The sequence below is a fragment of the Impatiens glandulifera genome, chromosome 7, assembly GCF_907164915.1.
Source record: "Impatiens glandulifera chromosome 7, dImpGla2.1, whole genome shotgun sequence".
Taxonomy (NCBI): domain Eukaryota; kingdom Viridiplantae; phylum Streptophyta; class Magnoliopsida; order Ericales; family Balsaminaceae; genus Impatiens; species Impatiens glandulifera.
The window spans coordinates 46,117,774-46,139,685 of NC_061868.1; the positions used below are offsets into that span (position 1 = coordinate 46,117,774).

A 21,912-nucleotide genomic window follows, 5' to 3' on the forward strand; every position below is an offset into this window, starting at 1 on the left:
CCAAATAGGCAGGGGCGGAGCCAGGATTTGAAATCCACCCGGGCTAATATTTTTATACAAAATCTATCCGGCTAACTTGATAATAATATCAAGTTTTAATATGAATGTTATCCTTTAATGACGGAAAACTCGTCGATAACAACGGGAAAATATTGTCGTTATTGTCAAAAACATACATAGTATTTTAGGCTACGGGCTACAGCCCAGGTAGCTTTATACATGGATTCGTCCCGACAGATAGGCCAACAAAATATAATTTGAATTGTAACTCAAATACTGTATGTTTGTCATATCAACCGCATTAATCAAAACTTCTCAGTAACTACCAAAACACTTTGGCATCACCTAGGGACGGATCTAGAAATCCGGAATTTGGATGGGCTTAAAAAAAATTAGAGTGGATTTATAAAAATAACGAGCAAATTATGAATAAAATGAGAGTGGGTAAATGTAAATTTTATCAAATTTAATAGGGGTAATATCCTATTTTTGTACCTTAAAAAAAATCCACAGTCTTTATATTTAACCTTTTTTTTTCTTACATAGTTGAATCTATCCATTAAAATATTAAATTGTCACTTAATTTTTTAAGCTAATTTTTTATTTGTCATTAAATTTTTGCAAGATATTCAAATACACGTTAAACTAACATAATTGAGGCACAATGATTGTGATTCTCTATCCTTAAATTTTTTAAAATGTTTCTAATTTGTCACTTTCAAAGTAATTCTTATTTTTTATAACTTAATATAATAAATTATATATATAATGTTCAAATAAAATATAATATTAAGACTAAATATTGAAAGAACTAAATGACAAGTCCATCTACTTCGTCATCATTAAAAAAATTAACAAAAAAAATACAAATCAGATCAAACACTTTCATTAGCATGGAATTAGAAAATAATAATGATTAACTATAAACACTAAATTTAAAAAATCAACCTTACAAGGTAATTATTGATCATGATATAATGGAAAGTGTACATAATAATAGTGTATGTTTTTTCCTATAATACATTGAGCTTCAATTTTCTTCAAAAGTCAATGTATATATTTCAATCCTCTTTTACTAAATGACTTCAAATGATGTCAAACAAAATTTATACTAATTTCATTCTCACATAAGCAATCAAACTAGCTAAATCAAATAAACAGGTATTTAATAAATTAAAATAAACATATCACAACAATTAAATAATTTTGTACTAAAGCAAACCTAAGCTAAATTCTGCATTTTTCTTAACTGAATTCAGCATGTGTCCGACTTTCCAATCAGCGCCGGGAAACTTTGCCACAATTTTGGAATCCACCGTTTTCGAAAGTTATTGTTGGAGATGGAATCGATCTTCCAGCTGTAACCACATGGAGTTGATGACCACTACGACTCTTGTGTGTGGCATTGGCCACAGTCGTGGGTCTAGCTTTCCGGTGTGACAGGAGATTTTAGAGGTTCAAGAGATTTACACACAGCTTAGGGTTAGGAATTTGCAATTGAGGCGAATGGAGAAAAGTAGGTATTTATTTTTTGGGATAGGCTAAGTCCACCACAACCCTAACACATGGGATCCGTATACATGTATATATATATATAAATATATTAATCATATTCCATAGTTCTAAGTAATAAGAATCGCAATATATGTGTTCTTTTAGACTTTTGCAAATTTAAACTATCTTAGGGCAAAGACAAATTTATGTATAAATTGTGTTGGGCTTAAGGCCAATCTAACTAATATATATTTATTACCTATAATTTTTTTTTATTGAATCTTATAGAAGTAAATAATATAATTTATTAGTTATTATTGCATAGATTTTGTAGTTTAGAATTTCACCATTAATGCCTACTTTGTGATTAGTTGTTTGAATTTGCTTCATTTTTTGGATACTCCATTTTTTATATCTTTCAATTATATATTTTGATATGATTAACATTCATATATATATTTAGCTCTTATTATTAAGGTAAGGGGGAGGGAACAATACAAAGAGAACCTCTTCACCCCTATGTCCAAATTTATGTTACTTAGTAAACTAAGATTTATTTGTTCGTGTTGGGAGTAAAATCTAATCCACTAGTCAAAAAAGCTAGAGGAACGACTCCATCTTCCATTCAAATAGTCTTCTAACGAGATGTTTTGCTCGATGCTACTCATTGAAAGGAGGGAATCATCCTCAACATCGAGAAGAGCCATGTTCAAATGGGACTGGAGATCCGGACAAGGAAAACCTTCGTCATCCTCCATCGTGTATTCTCCGTCCAAGACATTGACTTGCATCCTTGCCCAATTCATCGTTTCTACATCACCTTCGAGGAGCTTCAATACCTTCACATATTATAAAAAAAATCATATTCTTTTTGTTATTATTCTTTTCGCAATAACACTACTCTACCAGTGTTATATTTTAAAATTAAATTTGTGGCATTTGATACAAATTTTTAAGGTGTTTATTGTCATTGGAACCAAATAATTTTTTTTTTTTGTGCAATTCAACTTACTATGCTCATATGGGGCCTGGCTCGAGGTGATCGTCTAATACAAAGGATAGCAGCCAAAACCATCCTCTCCATTTCGTCACGATTATAATTATCTCCCAAGTTCGGATCGAATAACTGTGAAATTTTCCCCTCATTTAGAATCCGTTTGGCCTAGCATCATTAAAAGAGACAAAAAAAAAAAATATATTTTTCAGTTTTGACACAACCAGGAGTTTGGAAACTTATAGGAAACATATATATAGTCTTACCCACATAACAAGGCTCTCTTGGCCCTTAGGATGTTCGTTACTTATTGGCTTTCTCCCCGATAGCAACTCGAGAATTACGACACCATATGCATACACGTCAATCTTGTTGTTAGCCTTTCCATACATGAAATATTCCGGAGCCAAGTAGCTGCATAATAAAAACAAGTTTTTCGGCTTAAAACAATATTTATTTTTTCTTCCAAAATTAAAATAGATTTCAAAATAAACCACAAACCCGAATGTCCCCGCAACGTCTGTGCACGTTATATGAGACAAGGATGTCGAGGCCCATTTAGCTAGCCCAAAATCAGAAACCTGAAACGAACCACACATTATGCATCATAAGAATAACATAAGTATTCCAAAAAGATCAAAATTAGAAATTGATTTCAAATGATTAATCACCTTTGATTCGAAATCATTGGATAGTAATATATTTGAGGATTTCACATCTCTATGAATAACTGGTTTTGCAGCTGCACTATGTAGATAATCCAGCGCCTCGGCCACACCAAGAGCTACCCTATATCTTTCTCTCCAACCAAATGCTTTCGAATCCTTCTTGTCGCCTGATCATCAAGAACGTAAGAAAATGTAAAACTTTGAAGCAATTCATACAAGATTCTCAGGAAAAAAATGAATACCATGAAGGTTATCTTCGAGACTTCCTCTTGACAGGAAATCATAAACTAATACAAGTTTCATATCCTTGAAACAAAATCCCAAAAGGGATATAATGTTCTTGTGATGCAAGTCAGTGATGATCTCGATTTCCATCATAAACTCCCTGATCGCGTCTTCGGTTGGTTTCAACACTTTAACCGCGATTTCTTTGCCATCAGGAAGAAAACCTCTGTAAACACGACTGCTACCTCCCCTTCCAATCAAGTTGTCTGTATTAAAAAGAAATTACCTCAATTTTAACTCCAACAATCTCCATAACACCAAAAGGAAAGGAAAAAGAAACAAACCGTCATTGAAATTTGATGTGGAATGCTTAAGTTCTTCGTATGTAAACAATCTGCAAGTTTCAGAGTATTTTTCATTTATATTCTCGAATTCTTCAGTAAGGCCAAGTGGAACTATTGCACCATTTTCATAGAAATTCCTTTTGGGTAATTGCATTGCCCATTGAACTACAGAAATATCTCTCGAAATAGATTGATCAATAGCTCGACGAAGCAGTGGCCAGCCTGGTGTTACATCGGGTAATTCTCTTATTAAAGTAGTGAAAGAGCTCGGTTGATCATCGGGCTGTTGGCTTTCAACTGCCACCATTGCCATCGAGTTGATTTCCCCATTTGAATCTTGATCTTCCGGTAAAGGAGAATCTTGTTGGTGTTGACATATCGAACAATTCCTTTTCAGATTATTAGTCGCGGTTTGATTCAAAACAGAGGACGATCTTTGTATTAAGCAAAGCAAATTGTATTGAACATTATCAATTGTATCAATTCCTGCATTAGCTAATGAAGGAGGAAATGCTTCTCTTTTGAACACAACTTTTCCATTATCAGCTGCAAGAACAGAACAATCTTTTGGCAATTTCTTCGCGCAGTATTTCGCGAATGATTTATTTGATCGAATCGTGTGTCCACGGGCAGTTCCCACTACGATATCGGTAGCAACATACGATTTCGCCTCGCGAACAAGAACTTTTCTTGCCGATGAACCTCTGCAAATCTTGAGCTTCAGATTCACCTGAATTATGCAATATTATGATAATCATGAGTTACAGACATAAACTAAGAATCTAAGATCCTATTGATGATCATCATCAAGGCACCGGCCAAAAACAGATAAGATCTACCGACCAAATTTAAGATAAAATCCGTGGTCCATAAATATTGGAATAACGGACAAAATCTGTTTTTGACCTACTCTTAATTTAAAATTAAAATATGCATTTATTATATGAAGACTAGTTTTTTTCTAAAGATCAAGGAAGAAGATGAAACCTGTTTCAAGTTACAGAAACCTTCATAAACAGCAAGAATGGAGTCAAATGCTTTAACAAGTGATAAAAGAGAAGATTTTCCTTCATGATCCACGATTTCTGCATAATACCCATTTCATTAAATCAAATATTAAACTTACCCAACAATTCAAAAACTCAAAAACCCAATAAAATCATACCGTTATTATTCAGAACATGAACAGCTATCAAACGATCACCTGGTTGAGCAACTTTAACCATAGCCCAAGTTAAAAGCTCCCGACTTTGTAAATCCAATTTAACACCCACAACCACAGTCTTCTTCTTCCCACCGGAGGATTCCATTTCCGGTCTCCGATCATCTTCTCCGGCAATCCCAATTTTAGTCATCTTTGTTTCTCTGACTAGTGAATCCTTTTAATTAATATAATAAAGAGATATGATTCTGAATTTCTGATAAGCTTTACCCGCCGTTGCTTTATTGGTTTTTGGAAATTACTTTTTGAGTTCAACTTTAGAAGGTCGCACACCAGAAGAGAAAGAGAAAGTTAGGAGAGAATGTTTCGTCTGTTTCTCAATCTACGTTATTATAATGTATCGGGCTCACCATTCGTTAAGATGGGACCTACTTTATACTAGATTCAGGTAATCTTGCTTTTTTTTCTTTCTTTCTATGTTATCATAATTTTCCGTACTCATTGTTAATTGAAAAGGTGCAAGTAATAATATTTAATATTCTTTCAATTATTATTGAAAAGGTGCAACCTTCTTTCTATTTTAATTATTAAAATCTAATTGGGTCTTAATGGTTATTTCTATGGATGATTAATGAATTTAATACAATAGAAGAGGGAAAGAAAGTTGATACAAATATTTGAATTTTAATATATATATATATATATATATATATATATATATATATATATATATATATATGTTGTTTTCAAATTTAATAACAGACGTAACAAAAAGGATAATGACTGATTTAATTAAATAGAGATAATGACTGGTTTAAAATAGGGGGATATTATGTATATCTTAATTTAATTAGCCCACCAAATATTGATTATCAATCCATATGGTATGCTAAAAGCTAAAGTAAAATAAGTGGTTACTTTTCTACTAGGTACTATTTGTCCTTATCTATATAATAAAATGGGTAAAATAGAATTAAGGGATAAATTTTATATATTATATTGAAAATTCAACATTTTGTAGGTGCTTTTAAGTGACTCTAAGTTTGTCTCTTTTCTCAAAGACATTTCTACTGCATAGTAACAGTTAAATATTCAAGAAGTTGTGAGTTGACTCTAAAATAATTAGGTCAAATTAATAACAACCTTTCTTTTTGTATTTTTCGATGATTTTTTTTTTATGAAAATGTATTTTTTTTAGTTTCTGTTCTCATCTTTATTTTAAACAAAATTTTCTGGTATTAGAAGAGTGTTTATAATGGTCAATTGTTTTAATGATTTGGAGAAAATTAATGATTCATTTTTTTTTATCCCCAGATATAGTTGAAATTTATCAAAGATTTTAAAAAGGACTATACTGATAGTGAATCAGTGGAGGTTGTTTGGAGACATTTGAATCCAGCCGGTTATTTTATTAAAGTGTTTTGCTTGTTCCCCTAGCCCGATGAGTGCTCGACCTCGGGGATCTCTAGATCCATTTACCATGAAAGGAATAACCAAAAGAATTAATTTTCTTGTAAAGAATTGTATGCAATTTATGACCTATATATATGCTTGAGATCTATTTATGATTTTATGATAGGAGATGAAGCACCATTAAATAATAAGGATTTGTGATGTTGGTGTGATGATGCATTCATGAATGAGATTAGTGAAATTTTCAGATAATGGAATATTTTGATGAAATTTCATTATAGTCTATCAAAAACAATGGATATGTCCATTTGTGCTGTGTGAGTTATTTTTGTTTCTTTTTTTATGCAAGTGAAAGAGGAGTATTTTTTTTTTCAGGTATGCATCTCCTTTTGATAAAAGCTCATTGATTTGACTAAAAGGCAAGATTATTTAGTAGGAAATATTACAAGGGAATGAGTCTGAAATGGAAAATTTGACGAAATGACCTGATAACTTTCTTATTTACCCGTGGTCATTCGATAATTTTTATTGTTTTGATGATCAGTTTATTTTTTTGTAACAAAAATATCTTTACCGTACACGAAGTGGAAATATTCTTTATATAAATACTCAATTTTTTTTATTTTCTTCATTTCCTTTATCTCTCTTCTCTCACTGCTCCTTGTTCTCTCTTAGACGGGGGCGAAACACATATACAAATCGATGATACAAAAACCCCCGTTCTAATATCATGTATTCATCATATAGATTTATGTTCTTATTTCCATTATTTTCGTTTCAAACCCTAACCCTAAATCGATTTATGTTCTTATTTCCATTATCTTCATTTCAAAACCCTAAATCAATTTATTTTCTTATTTCCATTATCTTTATTTCAAACCCTAAATTGATTTATGTTCTTATTTCCATTATCTTCATTTCAAACCCTAAATCGATTTAACATGTTCTTATTGTTCATATTGATTCATATTTTGTTCATCTTATTATTCATATTGGTTTTACTATTCGTTGTTTATATTGTCGATGATGATATTTGCAGATAATCTTGTCGATGATCATATGAGTTCCGTTTCAGGGAAGATTCTCTTTTCGCTTCGCGTTTCGCTAAGGACTTCGCGTTTCGCTAAGGGTCAAGATATTTTATTATTTATAGTTAATCATGACTTCATTTTTCAAGGTATCTACATCACTCATGGTTTTGAAGAGAATTTGTCTTAACAAAATAAACCTTAATAGATTTTAAATAGAAATATTTATATTCTTCAGAAAAGACCTTTAAAGAAGCCATCATTGAGCTCCAAGTAAGAGAAGATGGTTTGAAATCGATTTCGTTAGTCATTAAGCTAACAAAATCGATTTCAAACCATATTCTATTACTTGGAGCTCAATGATTGCTTCTTCAAAGACCTTTTCTGAAGAATCTAAATGTTTCCATGTAAAATTAATAAGATTTATTTTGCTAACACATATTCTCTTCAAAATCATGATTTTGTTGTTGATACGTTGTCAAACGAGAGAGATTACCTATAAAATAAAAAAAATTTGTACTTATCGTCTCGCTAATTACTTCGCGTAACGTGAAGGAATTCGCATAACGTGAAGGACTTCGCGTAACGTGAAGGCCTTCGCGTCTCGTTAAGAAAGTCGAAGAGGCGCGCGTAGGAAGTTGAATATGTGCGCATTTCTGCACTCGCTATACCTTATTTATATAATTCTTTTCTATATGCGATGAAATGTTCCATTTCTTCTCTCCCTCGCGAAGGCCTCGTCTCTCTCTAGACTCTGTTAACTTAACTGCTCCCTGCCTTGACAATTATTCTTGCTCGTCTTCTCGTCCATCATTAATCAGGTTTGTTTAGTTTTTGGTTTAAACCGTTAAAGTTTTTGGTTTTTGCTCGTCTTATGTTTCTAGTTTAGGGTTTAAACCTTCTTATGTTAAGGTTTTTGGTCTTATGTTAAGTATTTATGTTCATGGTTTCTCAATGCAATATGGGTTTAGGGTTTCGCTAAGTTCTTCGTGTTTCGCTAAGTTTTTCGTGTTTCGCTAAGTTCTTCGCGTTTCGCTAAGTACTTCGTGTTTCGATAAGCACTTTGTGTTTCGCTTAGGGATTGTCGATGATATTTGTAGTTGTTTTTACATTTTTGTTGTTGTTTCTTTTGTAGATGGAAGAAACCATAGTTACTAAGTTTCCTGGTAGGATTTCTTAGAAAAGCGTCCTCTGCCTCAAGAAGATTGTTAACAAGTTCGATACAATGGATCTTTTGGAGTGAGTTTATAATACCCAATTTAGATATTTATTCACAGCCACAGTCTTGCAGTTCTCAAGAACTATTGTACATCATATGTTGCTTAGGAGGGTATGCTCAAACTCGAAGGAGATTACGTTCATGGTCAATGAGCAGGAACTTGTATTTGGTATGAAGGAATATGCCTTGGTTATAGGCCTAAACTTCGACAGATTTCCTGAGGTGAACGAAGAAGATGAATGCCGAGGTTGTCCACCTATCTTAGTGAAATATTTTAAAGGGAAAACGAGTATACGAATGAATTAGTTGGAGACTTTTTTATGAAATGCAAAGATAAGGAAGATGAATGGAAGATGGGGCTGATATGCCTGATTTTCCAGTATCTATTTGCATTTGACCCAAGGAGGATGGTATTTACAAAAATCCTCCACATGGTGGAAGACGAGGAAACTTTCCTCCGATTTCCATAGGGGAAGGTCACCTTTAGAGCCACCCTCAAGGGTTTGAACAAGAACATGAAACGTCTCAGTTCCTTATATTTTAACAAGAAGAAAACAATTAATGATCCTTATGCTCATTTTGCTTATAACATTTATGGGTTTGCACTAACATTTCAAGTGTAGACATATGAGGTCATCAAAATCTTTGTCCTTATATTCGCCAAAAGGAATGAGCTTAATGAGCCTCTACGCCCAAGGTTGTTAGTCTATCATTACAACAGGAAGAACACCTTGAACGAGATAAAGTTTGCCTTGAGACCATAGATCTTATTGAGATGGAAGAGTCATCGATGGAGAAGAGGTTATACAATGGTGTGTACTTTGAACAAATAGACGAGTCAACTGATGAATTTTTTGAGGGATTTACAGATGGGAAGCTATGCAAAGATGAAGTTGGTGAAGATGAAGATGGAGAACCTACTCCCAAACCTACCACCAGGAAGAGAAAGGCTGAAGCTACTCTCAAAGAAGTAGTCAACCTGAAAAAGAAGCTTGCTTATGAATCTAGTCCTCCCAATGCCAACATTCCTAGTCCCCCCATCGCGACGTGAAGTCCTACATTACCTCCAACACCTTCTGTTGGATGTGATGAGCTGAAGGAGAAGCTAAAAGAGCTGAAGGAGGACCTCAAAGAGCTGAAAACAAAGCTCGTCAAAGAGCTGAAAATCACCATCAAAGAAACTCAAGAAACTCACCATGCTTATATGAAAAAGTTGGTTATTAGTATGTCCGAACAATTATTAGCCAAATCCAACCAAAATATGACCATTTTAATAGCCAAATTAGATAATATGAAGGAGGAGAAGAAGAGCGAGGTGGACAAGAAGAATGAGAAAATTGAGGTTATATATTAAAATTTGTACTTAACGTTTCGTTAAGGACTTCGCGTAACGTGAAACCTTTCGCGAAACGTGAAGGCCTTCACGTTACGTGAAGTCCTTCACGTTACGCTAAGGATATATCTGACTAGAATGTTGTTCCATTTTTGTAGGAGATGATGGATGACCTACGCTTTATTTGTGGTCGCCCTTTCTTAACTTTAACAAGTGGTTTTAGACACACGCGTTGTTTGATAATTTCAGGAACATCCCAATCGTCTTCATCACCAATAGGATAACATGTCTCCGCATATGTATTCATCCAAGATTCAGTTGTGTAATACCTGTCAACATGGAAAATAGAAATATTAAACAATTGGTTAAATAGATTGAACATGTGAGCTAAATAATACCTTGAACAAAATTCATAAGAAACTAAATTGCGGTGACGGGCAGCAGCCATTGCATGCGTACAAGGAAGATCAGAAACTTCAAATACCCTACAAGTGTAGTTCATGTCTTTCAAATGGACTTTAAAATGAGACTTATTGTCATGCACATAAAACTCGAATCGGTTAAGTGATGATACTATATAGAATTTAGCCTTCTCAAATCCCTCACGTAATAACTTTTCATAAGTTGGAGATAAAAGTTCTTGGTGGTTGGACATTTTTTCTCTTCTATCATTAAACCAATGTTGTATTGTGAATCTTAAATACTCATCCATTGTAGAAATGAGATACTTTATGGCTTCTCTGCTCTGACTATTAAAACTCTCAACATAATTGTCTATGAGTTGATTTTATCGTTTACCGAGAAAAAAATGCTCTATCCATATTTGAATTCCAATTTCTTCCAAATAGGAAGAAATCCTTTGATCTTTAACCCTGATCTTATCAAAAAACCGATTAAAGCTAGAGACTGTGTACGCACGAGAAGCCAAATCAAACTCCATACGATATTTATCCGTTTTGAATTTAGTCATAATATTCATCTTTATGTGATATGTGCACGCACCGTGGTCTGCTTCTGGAAAAACAACACATAAGGCATTGGCGATGCTTGGGTGTCTATCAGATATGAAGACAAGATCATCAACTAATCCAATTGCTTATATCAGTTTTTGCATAAAATAAGTTTAGGAGTTATTATTATCTGAATCAACAACGTCGAATGCGATAGGATATAGTTGCTCATTCGCATCTAATGCAATAGCCATCAATATTTGACCTCCCACCTCGTGCTTAAGAAAATTGGTATCAACGCACAATACGGGAGGAAAAAAAGGCTTTGAAACCCCTAATTGAGAGGCCTAAGGACATGAACATATACTTGAAGTGGCCGAGCTCGTCTGTCTGGATGTCTTTTATGGTACCGAGATTATTCTTCTCCAACATGTAAAAGTATGATGACAATTTTCCATAGGAATCCTCTACCGTTCCTCGCACCATCATTAAAGCCATTTCCCTTGCCCTCCAAGCCTTATTATAAGTCAAATATATCTCATAAGTTGTCTGTATGTCTTCAATTATTTTCTTTGACAAGTAATTATGGTGATGGTCTATCTACTTACTCTTTATGCACTGCCCAATAACTCATGCTAGTGTTTGCATTTTTTTCTCTGGTCTTGACAAAACTGAGCATGAGTATTGTGGTTCGAATTTCTGGATCTTAAACATCTTAGATAATTTACCTTTCACAGCACGCAATCTCTACTTGCATGTCTAATCCAAACATTTCACATACCAAAGATGTTTTCTTGACTTCTCCACATTGAATTCTAAATGACTAGTCATCGCATATTTATATAGCCTTAGTTGAAATTCTTTTTTATTATCAAACAACGCACCGACTTCCAATACGGTTTCACTAGTTAATGCCATCGCAAATGAGGGGTCTGTCGGTGATATGTATGTCGGGTCTGTCGATGGTGTACTCATTGATGATGTTCTTGCACTAAATGGTGTACCCATTGATGATCTTTTTGCATTAGATGGTGTACTCATTCATGCTCTTTCACTAGTTTGTGTACTCATCAATGCTCTTCTTACACTAGATGGTGTAGGTATTGATGCTCTTGCACTAGATGGTGTAGCAATTGATTATCTTGCACTAAATAGTGTAGGTATTGCACTAGTAGTAGCATGCAAGTCCTGAGTAAGTGAGATGTGAGGCAAAGAGTTTTCTCCTCCTTTATTTTGACTTTCAAAGACATCCGAGGGTACAACTTCTGGTACAATTTTTTGAGTAAGTGATGGTGGTAGTATACTTTCTTGAGTTGGGTATGTAAGTAGTGATATCTTTTCTTTAGTAAATGGTGACTTCTCTACTACAGAGACACACAATGGTGACACAGTTCGACCTGAAATCAAGCGTGATAAATATGTGCTGACATCCTCATCTTGATCAATAACAACAGGGGGAGGATTTGTGATACGTGAAATATCATACTTGACTTGTAGCACTAAATCATATGTAGATTTCTGCACGTTAAGTCTATCATAGATGATATCAACTAATTCGGCAAACGTAGTATTTTGGGGTAAATCCAATGTATTGATTGAAGTGGCATTAAATACATTATACCATCAACATCAAATTTCCACTTTCCATTATAGAAAATGAATACTTGAGCCGTGATAGAAAACATGAATGAATGGATAAATAATATTATTGAAGTGAAAAGGGACGTCCTTCGCGTAACAGGAAGGTCTTCGCGTAATAGAAAGGTCTTTGCGTAATGGGAAGGACTTCGCGAAATGGGAAGGTCTTCACGAAACATGAAGTCTCATCGGATAAACAATAAACAACAACAGTGCATGTGATTCAAAGATGCAGAAACCGAACAACAATAAACGTGAAGTCTCATCGAATAAACGTACCATGTAGAACAGTGCTCGTGCTCGTCGTCGTGCTCATTGTCCGTCATATCACCGTCGTCGTTGTATTCGAAGATCGTCGCTGCCCTGTTTAGGGTTAGAGAGAAGGAGGAGAAGAGAGAGAAGGAGAATAAGAGAAATGAAAAAAATATGCCGAAGTTATATTAAATAGTAAGGGTATTGCGAAGTCCCTTCGCGTTACGCGATAAGGGTATTTTCGTCCAAAAAAATAAAGTGGTCACCAGAGCAATAAAAATTATGGGGTGACCACGGATGCAAATAAGACATTCTTTAAGGTTATTTCGTCAAATTTCCCTCTGAAATTATCTAATTTTAATGATTTATTTATTTATTTTGGATATATATTGAGTTTTGTTTCTTTTCAAGACTCAATACTGTTTTAAGTTTTACACTAAGACTGTATCTTATTTATTTGATAATGATCAGCATTTAGAATGAGAGGCCCAAATCAAATAAAATTTTTGGCTTATAAAATTAAAAAAATTATACTATACATAAATTAAATATAAAATAATATATATATATATATATAATAATTATATAATAATAAAAATTAATTAATTCATAATATATTTTTTTAAAAGGTCGTATATATTAAAAATAAAAATAAAATCTTTAAGCATTGTCCATACATATTAATAATTGATTCATAATATATTTATTAATTAATTACATTAATGGTAAATTTTGACCATAAGTGGATGGGACCTATGCAAATACTTAGCTTGCCTCCCTTCTAGTTTGGTCTAATGATGGTTAAGTTTTGTTTATTTAAGATAATTTTGTTAATTAATAAAATTAAAAATTTAGGCTCGATCCTTTCGAAGGCTTTGTGTCACCCTTCATCTGTAAAAGACAAGAAGGCAAATTAAGGAAAAAATTAAGGTAGTTCGGAAAAAAATGATGAGGACTAGGAAAATTTAATAATCTAATTAAATATTTACACGATATATTCTTTAGTAGAACCCTATATACTTTCTGTTCGATATTAAAATAGTTGCATTAAAAAAAATATTTATAAAATATTTATTTTATTGAAAAAAGTAAATAAAATATAGTTAAATAATATGGTGAAAATATAACGTGAAAAATAAAGTTATAATGTTCGAAAATTTTGGTGGCTAAAAATTCTTTGAAATAGGACGGGTCTTAAATAGATTTTTTATTAAATATATATATATATATAATTAAAATATTAATATTATTCATTAAAATAAATTTTTCTTATAATTTTATTTAAAATATTTTATTAAGTTTTGTTATGAAAAAATAAAAAAATAAAAAAATAATTAATTTTTAATTTTTTTAAAAAACTTTTCTAAATCCACGAAAGTTGAGAATTATCGGTTTTCTCTTGATTTCGAATCCTGGTCTTCCTTAGCTTCTCATTTTTCTTCAAAATCCCTGTCTTCCTTTGCTTCTCATTTTTCTTCAAATCAAGATCTAATCGTTTCCTCTAATTGTTTCCTCTAATTGTTTCCTCTGGGTCTCTTTTGCGTTGTCGTCATTATCCTTCGTCGCGTCGTTATAGCCTTCCTCCTCTTATCGTGCTACCTATACCTAAGGGGAAATGATAGTCGATTTAAGAAAGACCTATACCTAAGAAGAAAAGACAGACAATTATAAAAAAATTGATGAGAAATTCATATAAAATGTGTAAAAATAATTTTTTTTCTTCTAAATCCACGAAGACAGTGAATGCTTAGCTTCCTCTTCCTCTTGATTTCGAATCCTCATCTTATTTCGCTTCCCATTTTTCTTCAAATCAAGATCAAATCTTTTCTTCTATGTCTCTCTTGCGTCGTCATCGCCCCGTTGCGTCGAAATCGCCCTCCTCCTATTCTCGTTCTACATATACCTAAGGAGAAAGGAGAGTCGATTTAAGAAAGACATAGACCTAATGAGAAAGGAGAGACGATTATAAACACCGTGAGAATTTGATGAAAAATTCATATAAATTGTGTATAAAAAAATTAATTAATTTTTAATTAAAAAAAAACTTTTCTAAATATAAATAGGCAGAGAATCATTGGCTTCTTAGCTTCCTCTTGATTTCAAATCATCGCCTTCCTTCGCTTCCCATTTTTCTTCAAATCAAAATCGAATTTTTTCCTCTAGGTCTCTCTTGCGTCGTAGTCGCCCTCCTCCTCTTCTCATGCTACCTATACTTAAGGAGAAATAAAAGTCGATTTAAGAAAGACATATACCTAAGGAGAAAGGAAAGACGATTGTACCGCGATAATAGTGAGAATTTGATGATAATTCATATAAAATGTGTAAAATTTTGGTAGATGTCACCCTAGATTTTTAATTTGAAGCATGATTATATATATATTATCTCCTTTTGTACATATATTACCTTACTTTTGACATTCCCCATCAATCACAAATCCGCACATACATATACGTAGGGACTCACAAATGTCATTCTCGACCACAAATTGTATTTTTATAAGGACATATATTATCTTACCCTTACTTTTGGCATTCCCTCATCAATCACAAATGCCATCCTTGACCAACATATATCATTTTACCCTTACTTTTGGCCTTCTCTAATCAATCACAAATTCACACACTTATTTTTATAAGGACTCATTTTTACATCTAGTCTCTAATATGAAATGTGAATACTTTAATTATTAAACTACTTATGATTTTTGAATTTAATTTAAAATTTTATGTATGTATAAATATTTAATCACTGTTAATTTATAATAGATAAAATATATAATGAATAAAAGAAAATTAATTAATTAATTATATAAATAATAAATATGCAGAGAGAAGGTAAAAAAATAATTTTTTAATAAATTATTTGAAATTTTGAATTAAATACTAAAAGTAAAAATATTTTTAAAATCTAATATATAATTATATTAAATGAATAAAAAAAAAGTTAAGATAATGAAATAATATATAAAAGATGTAATGAATAAAAGAAAATTAATAATATAAATAATAAATATTTAGAGAATGTATAAAAATATTTTTTTAATAAAAATGGAGAATTATATATATATATATATATATATATATATATATAATCAATATTAATGAATAATAGATAAAAATATATAATTGATAAAAAAATAATAATTAATTGTATAAATATTAAATATTAAATATATAGAAGGTATACAAATAATATTTTAATAAATTATTTAAAATTTGAATTAAAAATTAAATTAAAAATAATTTTAAAATCTAATATATAATTAAATTAAATTAATACAAAATTAAAATAATGAAATAATAGATAAAAGTGAATAAAAAAAATCAATTAATTATATATGATATAAAATTGTTTTTAATAAATGAATTATAAATTTTAATTAAATCTTAAGATAAAAATATTTTTAAAATATAATATATAATTATATTAAATTAAAAAAATTAAAATAATGGTACCTATAATAAATATGAAAAGAAAATAAAATATATACTTTAATCAAAATTATAAAATTATTTTAAAATCAATTTAATAAATATAGAGACTAATATATATATATATATATATATATATATATATATATATATATATATATATATATATATATATATATATATATATATATATATAAAATGAGGGAGAAAATAAATTTTAAATTAATTATTATAAATACAAAATTTATATACAGATGAATGAGAAAATAATAAAAAGAATTAATTAGGAAGATAAATTAATATATATATTAGGGAAGAGAAATGTTATTTGTTTTTAAAATTTTATTTTTTAAATAAATTAAAATATATATAAACTTTTATTTTATTAAAAAAATTATAATTTTTTTTGAGAATTTATACATATAAGATAAATAAGAAAATAAAAAAAAAAAGTTAATTAGGAAGGTAAATTAATATATATATATATATATATTATGTGAGAGAAATGTTATTTAGTTTTAAAATATTTATTTTTTAAATAAATTATAAAATATATAATTTTTTATTTTAATAAAATAAAATTATAAATTTTTTGGTGATAAAATATGAAAAATTGGTATTTATATAAAATTAATGATAAAATATAACATATATATTTTAGGAGAAACGTTTAATATTAATTTTTAAATAAATTAAAATATATATAATTTTTTATTTTATTAAAAAATATAAAAATTATTTATAGGATAATATAAAAAATAAATAAAAATATAAATGAGGAATGAGAAAATAAAAAATAAATTAATTATTGGAGTTATCAACTTTTTATTTATATATATATATATATATATATATATATATATATATAAAAGAGAGAGAAAAAATTTATATAGAAAAGAGAAATTTGTAATTTGATTATAAATTTAATATTATATTAAACCGTTTATATATGTTATAGGATATTATTATGTATATTATAAATGAGTGATAGAGAGAGGGAATTTGGTAGAGAATTTGGTGAGAGAATGATTTGGCATCACCTTCATTGGTTGGAAAATGTAAATATGGGAGGAAAGAGATAAAAGAGAAAAATTATTTGATTTTTTCAGCGAATAAGATTATGCCAATTCATTCCCTCACTAAATTCACTTACCAAATTCTCTCACCTAATCATTTTTCATTATAAATATTTATATATAAAAATAAATAAATATGTAATATTAAATATAATTTTATATAAAATTAATAAATAATATATATATGAAAGATAAAATAATAAAAATAATAATTAGGAAGGAGAAATTAGTAATTCTGAAAACGAAATATAATTAGTAATTATTTTAAGAGCGAATTTGATTGTGTATATTAATATTATTTATACATAAAAATAAACAAATATTTAATATTAAATATATAAATATATAAATATAAAATTATTAATAAAATAATATTTATTTTATATAATTTGTATAAAAAATATATATATTTATATATATTTATATAAAATTAATGAAATAAAAAAATATTTATATGAAAAATAAATAAAATAAAATTTAATTAGGAAATATACATTATTAATTATAGTAAAAGAAATAAATTATTAATTATGGTAAGAAAGATTAATTAATAATTATGAAAAGATAATTATGATAGGAGAGAGAAACTCTTATAAAATGTGAAAAATATAGTAAGTGAGCTGTGATAAGATTATGGTAAGCATTGACAGGCGTTACCCTAAATAATTTTATTAAACATCCTCTTATATATATATATTATATATAGATACCATACATGTTTAATATATTTAAAATAGCAATTCTTCAATCCAATTAACAAAGAAAAAGATGAGCAAATTGCATGTGAATATCATTTCAAAAGAGAGAATACTAAAATCCTCCCCGACCCCTCTCCATTCCCAAAGATACAATCTTTCTTTCCTCGATCAATCCGCTATCCAAACATACATGCGTTTCATCCTCTTTTACCCAAATGTCGACGATTTCAGCACCAAAATCGATCTTCTAAAGAGATCGTTATCTCATACATTGAATGTATTCTATCCCTTCGCCGGTTACTTCGCCGGAGAAGAAAGCGCCGTCGTGGGTGGAGATGAATTTGGGGCGGAATTCGTGGAAGCGGAAGTGGGTGAAGGAATTACTTTGAATGATGTGGTTAAAGATCCTGATTTTGTAGGTTTGGAAAAGTTGTTTCTTCCCCGGAAAGAGATTCAGAGAGGAGAAGACGGCGAGGTTCAGCTTTCTGTTCAGGCGACTGGTTTCTGTTGCGGCGGCGTTGCTGTCGGAGTATGTGTTTCTCATAAGATTGCTGATGGCGTATCCGCTACCACTTTTATGAAGTATTGGGCCACGGTTGCATGTGAGTAATATTGGTGTCACGAGTTTTATGGTTTTGTCTTAATAGTTAATTTATTAACAACTGAACATTATAAATAAATATAAAATTTTTGTTACCGAATTTCACCGAATATAAGATTTTGACTAGCAGAAAAAACAGTTCGTTGACTTCATCTTCAGAATATAGTCAAAACCCTAGCTTCGTTGAAATTCAATTATTAAATTAGTGAAATAATTATTTGTTTATAGATCACAAATAAATAATAATAAGTTAAATTCCTTAAGAGTTTTGTATAATTTTAACCTCAAATTGCGAGATTTGAAAAAAAAAATACAGAGAAACCCTGGAATTAATAAAAATGGGCAATATCTCAATTGAAGGAACCTCAATTTGTGAATTCGACCTAAAAATTCTAATTTTTTTTTATTAATTTTAAAGTTAAAATATTATACATTTCTATAATAGGATGTTTTAATAGAATTGTTCTTAATTATACAGCTAATGAACAAAAACTAGGCATGGACAATCTTAATATTGATTTGCCCCCAACATATGATGGTCCGAGAATATGGCCGAAACAAGCCATTTCAGCCTCGCGGCCTTTACCCGATCTAGACATGGGGACAGGCACGGTGACAAAGCGTTTTGTGTTTGATGCGACATCAATAGCCAATCTTAGGGCCAAGGCAACAAAAATCGATGAACCAAACGTTACAAGAGTAGAGGCTATAACGGCTCTCATGTGGAGTTGTCTCATATCCTTATCACCCGAGAGGGAAAAGGTACTTATGTTTGCGATAAACTTAAGACAAAGATTATCTCCTCCATTGTCGAATCAGTCATTTGGTAACATTACCAAGTCGGTCTTGATGCCAATTGGAAAACCGAGTTTTCTAGGATCACGTCCGGAACTATGTCATCTTGTGGAGTTGTTTAGGGAATCGGTTACCAAAGTTGATGATGGTTATTCGAGAAAGACACATATTTGTCCAATAATAAACATGATTCTTCATGAGCCATTTCTGAAAGTTGTTGAGAGGATGCAAGAAAATTTGTATGATTTGTATTTTGTGACTAGTTGGTGTAGGCTCCCCTTCTATGAGATTGATTTTGGATGGGGAAGGCCAATTTGGTTTACGAATCCATTTCGATCAAATTTTCCAATAATCCTATTGACTGATGAGGCTGATGGGATCGGGGTCGAGGTATTGGTGTGCTTGAGTAAAGAGGATATGGCAAAGTTTGAGAATGATCCAATTCTTCTAGCATTCTCTAATGCTCGATAGATATTGACGTTATTCGTCTTTATTTAAATAAACAATTTCTGTCTTGTAATTTCGTTATTTATTAAGTATTTTGTGTAGGTATGTTTTTTCAATTAAATATTAAGTATTTACTTTGAATTGAATTAAACAAGATTATATTTCTATTTTGAGCCATCTTTAATTATTTTTTTTTCAGTTAAAATTTGACAACATTATTTAATTTTTAAAAAAATTTCAATATAATTCTTTGTTTATTTAATTATTAAAAAAAATTATAAAACTTATCTTTATCTAATTGTTTTATTTATAAATTTCTCGTTATTTTTTTAAACCCACTCCATTATTTTTTCAAGCTCATCATAACCCTGAATTCTAGGTCTGTCTCTGAATATATATTTAATAATATTTTATTGTTTTTGTTTAAATTCAGCTATAACCCAACTCAACTATTTTCAAACATTACTTAATGAAAACCAATATCATCTGTATTGATTATAAAAAAAAATCCCAATAAGATTTGGCTTTCAACGTCAATTTGTAGTTCTCATTAGTCATCATGTATTGTATGACTTAGGTTAAAGTCTGTTCGAATAATTAATGGAGTTCCACAATAATCTGCCAAACCTAAAGGATTAAATATAGGATTTTATTTTTATCTAGAAATGAAAATACAAAAATAACAAAATTATGAACATGATTTGAATAATCAAACTTATGAGCTATTTCAAGAATTATAACACTAGATAAAATTATTGAAACAAAACAAAATAAATACACAAGAGATTTTAATTATTATACGACTAAGACTAATGTAGTAGATGGGATTATTTTTTTTACCTAAGTTTATCCTTATAAGAAGCTATTATAGCCCTTTAACTATAATATTCATTTAAATCCTAATGTTCTTAATGCAAATTAAATTTGAAATCAAATTTAATCCCTAGATGAAGTTCTATCCCTTGATTTGGGTATTATTTTAAGATTTTTTTATATTAATTGATGAATCCTTATTATTAGTGTGTGTTTACTCTTAAGCAAAATTAGATAAAGACCATACAATATATATATTTACATTGAGATTGCAACTCTTAGAGCTTGATTGATATTTTGTTTTTTCTTAGATTTTTATCATAAACTTAATATTTTCTCATTATTCTTTTTATCCATCTAAATATGAAATACCTTTTATTTAACGGTATATTCTTCTCATGAACTAATTTAAGAATTAGAATTAAAGTTGGTAGTTGATACTAATAAAAAAAATCTATAGCGAACAAGCATAGCGATTGGTCTAAAGGTCAATCTCTACTTACTTACTTGACATAACGAAAACTTGTTACAAAATTAATCGCTATAAACCTAATTAAAAATTAAAGTCATGAGTTAACTTATAATCTTCTCATGAACTAATTTAAGAATTAGAATTAAAGTCATGGGTGAATATTAAAATAATTTAAAATAGACTTAATTTTTTTTTAGAATAGGCTTGAATAATATAAAGAAGAAATTATAGATATTGTGTTTGGCTTTTTAATTTGAGAATTTGAGAAGTAAATAATTAATTAAATTTAAAAAAAATAAAAAAATTATGAGATAATGTCATTTTCTACCGCAATTTTCTTTTCTTTTTATAAGGATGAGCTGAAGCCTATATCAAATCTAACGTATATTCTCGCTCTTAATTTTTTTTTATCTTTCTATTTCATCTATTTAAAAAAAAATTACAATTATTAAACTTTAACAAACTATTTTTAAAAAAATTTAAGTCAAACAATTTTTTTTATTCAAAATCCAAAATAAATAAATAAATAAATAAAATCAAACAAGCTCTAGTAACTATTTGTATGCAGTTTGATATTATATAATATATATAAGTTTTTTTTACTCTTCTATAAAATCAGTAACATGATTCAATCACTTTATAATTTCATTTCAACATAAATTGATTTAGTGAATTGGAATATGTTTTAGCTGGGTATATTACAAGTGACTTACATAGTACTCAGTCAACAGTTGAAACATGAAAAGATAAAAAGGATGTCTTTTTTTTTTTCCTTTTATAATCAATGTTATAAGATGTTACATAATGAGTTTTTTTTTCTCCTTTTGAGAGGAAGAAGATATCTCTTTTATTTTTAAA

General features: G+C 29.7%; 2 protein-coding genes across 2 annotated transcripts; one reads left to right on the forward strand and one right to left on the reverse strand.

Moving 5' to 3' along the window:
* Nucleotides 1-1,925: 1,925 nt before the first annotated feature.
* Nucleotides 1,926-5,279, reverse strand: LOC124910225 (protein kinase STUNTED). The gene is made up of 9 exons (XM_047450845.1): nt 4,891-5,279; nt 4,713-4,810; nt 3,726-4,455; nt 3,399-3,647; nt 3,160-3,323; nt 2,990-3,069; nt 2,755-2,902; nt 2,507-2,656; nt 1,926-2,333 (listed from the first exon to the last, which is right to left on the reverse strand). The coding sequence occupies exons 1-9, from the start codon at nt 5,078-5,080 to the stop codon at nt 2,082-2,084; spliced, it is 2,061 nt and encodes a 686-aa protein (XP_047306801.1). The 5' UTR covers nt 5,081-5,279; the 3' UTR covers nt 1,926-2,081.
* A 12,717-nt stretch (nt 5,280-17,996) lies between these two features.
* LOC124910056 ((13S,14R)-1,13-dihydroxy-N-methylcanadine 13-O-acetyltransferase AT1-like) lies at nt 17,997-19,793 on the forward strand. The gene is made up of 2 exons (XM_047450680.1): nt 17,997-18,528; nt 19,006-19,793. Exons 1-2 carry the CDS (start codon nt 17,997-17,999, stop codon nt 19,791-19,793), a joined length of 1,320 nt encoding a protein of 439 aa, XP_047306636.1.
* Nucleotides 19,794-21,912: the final 2,119 nt, after the last annotated feature.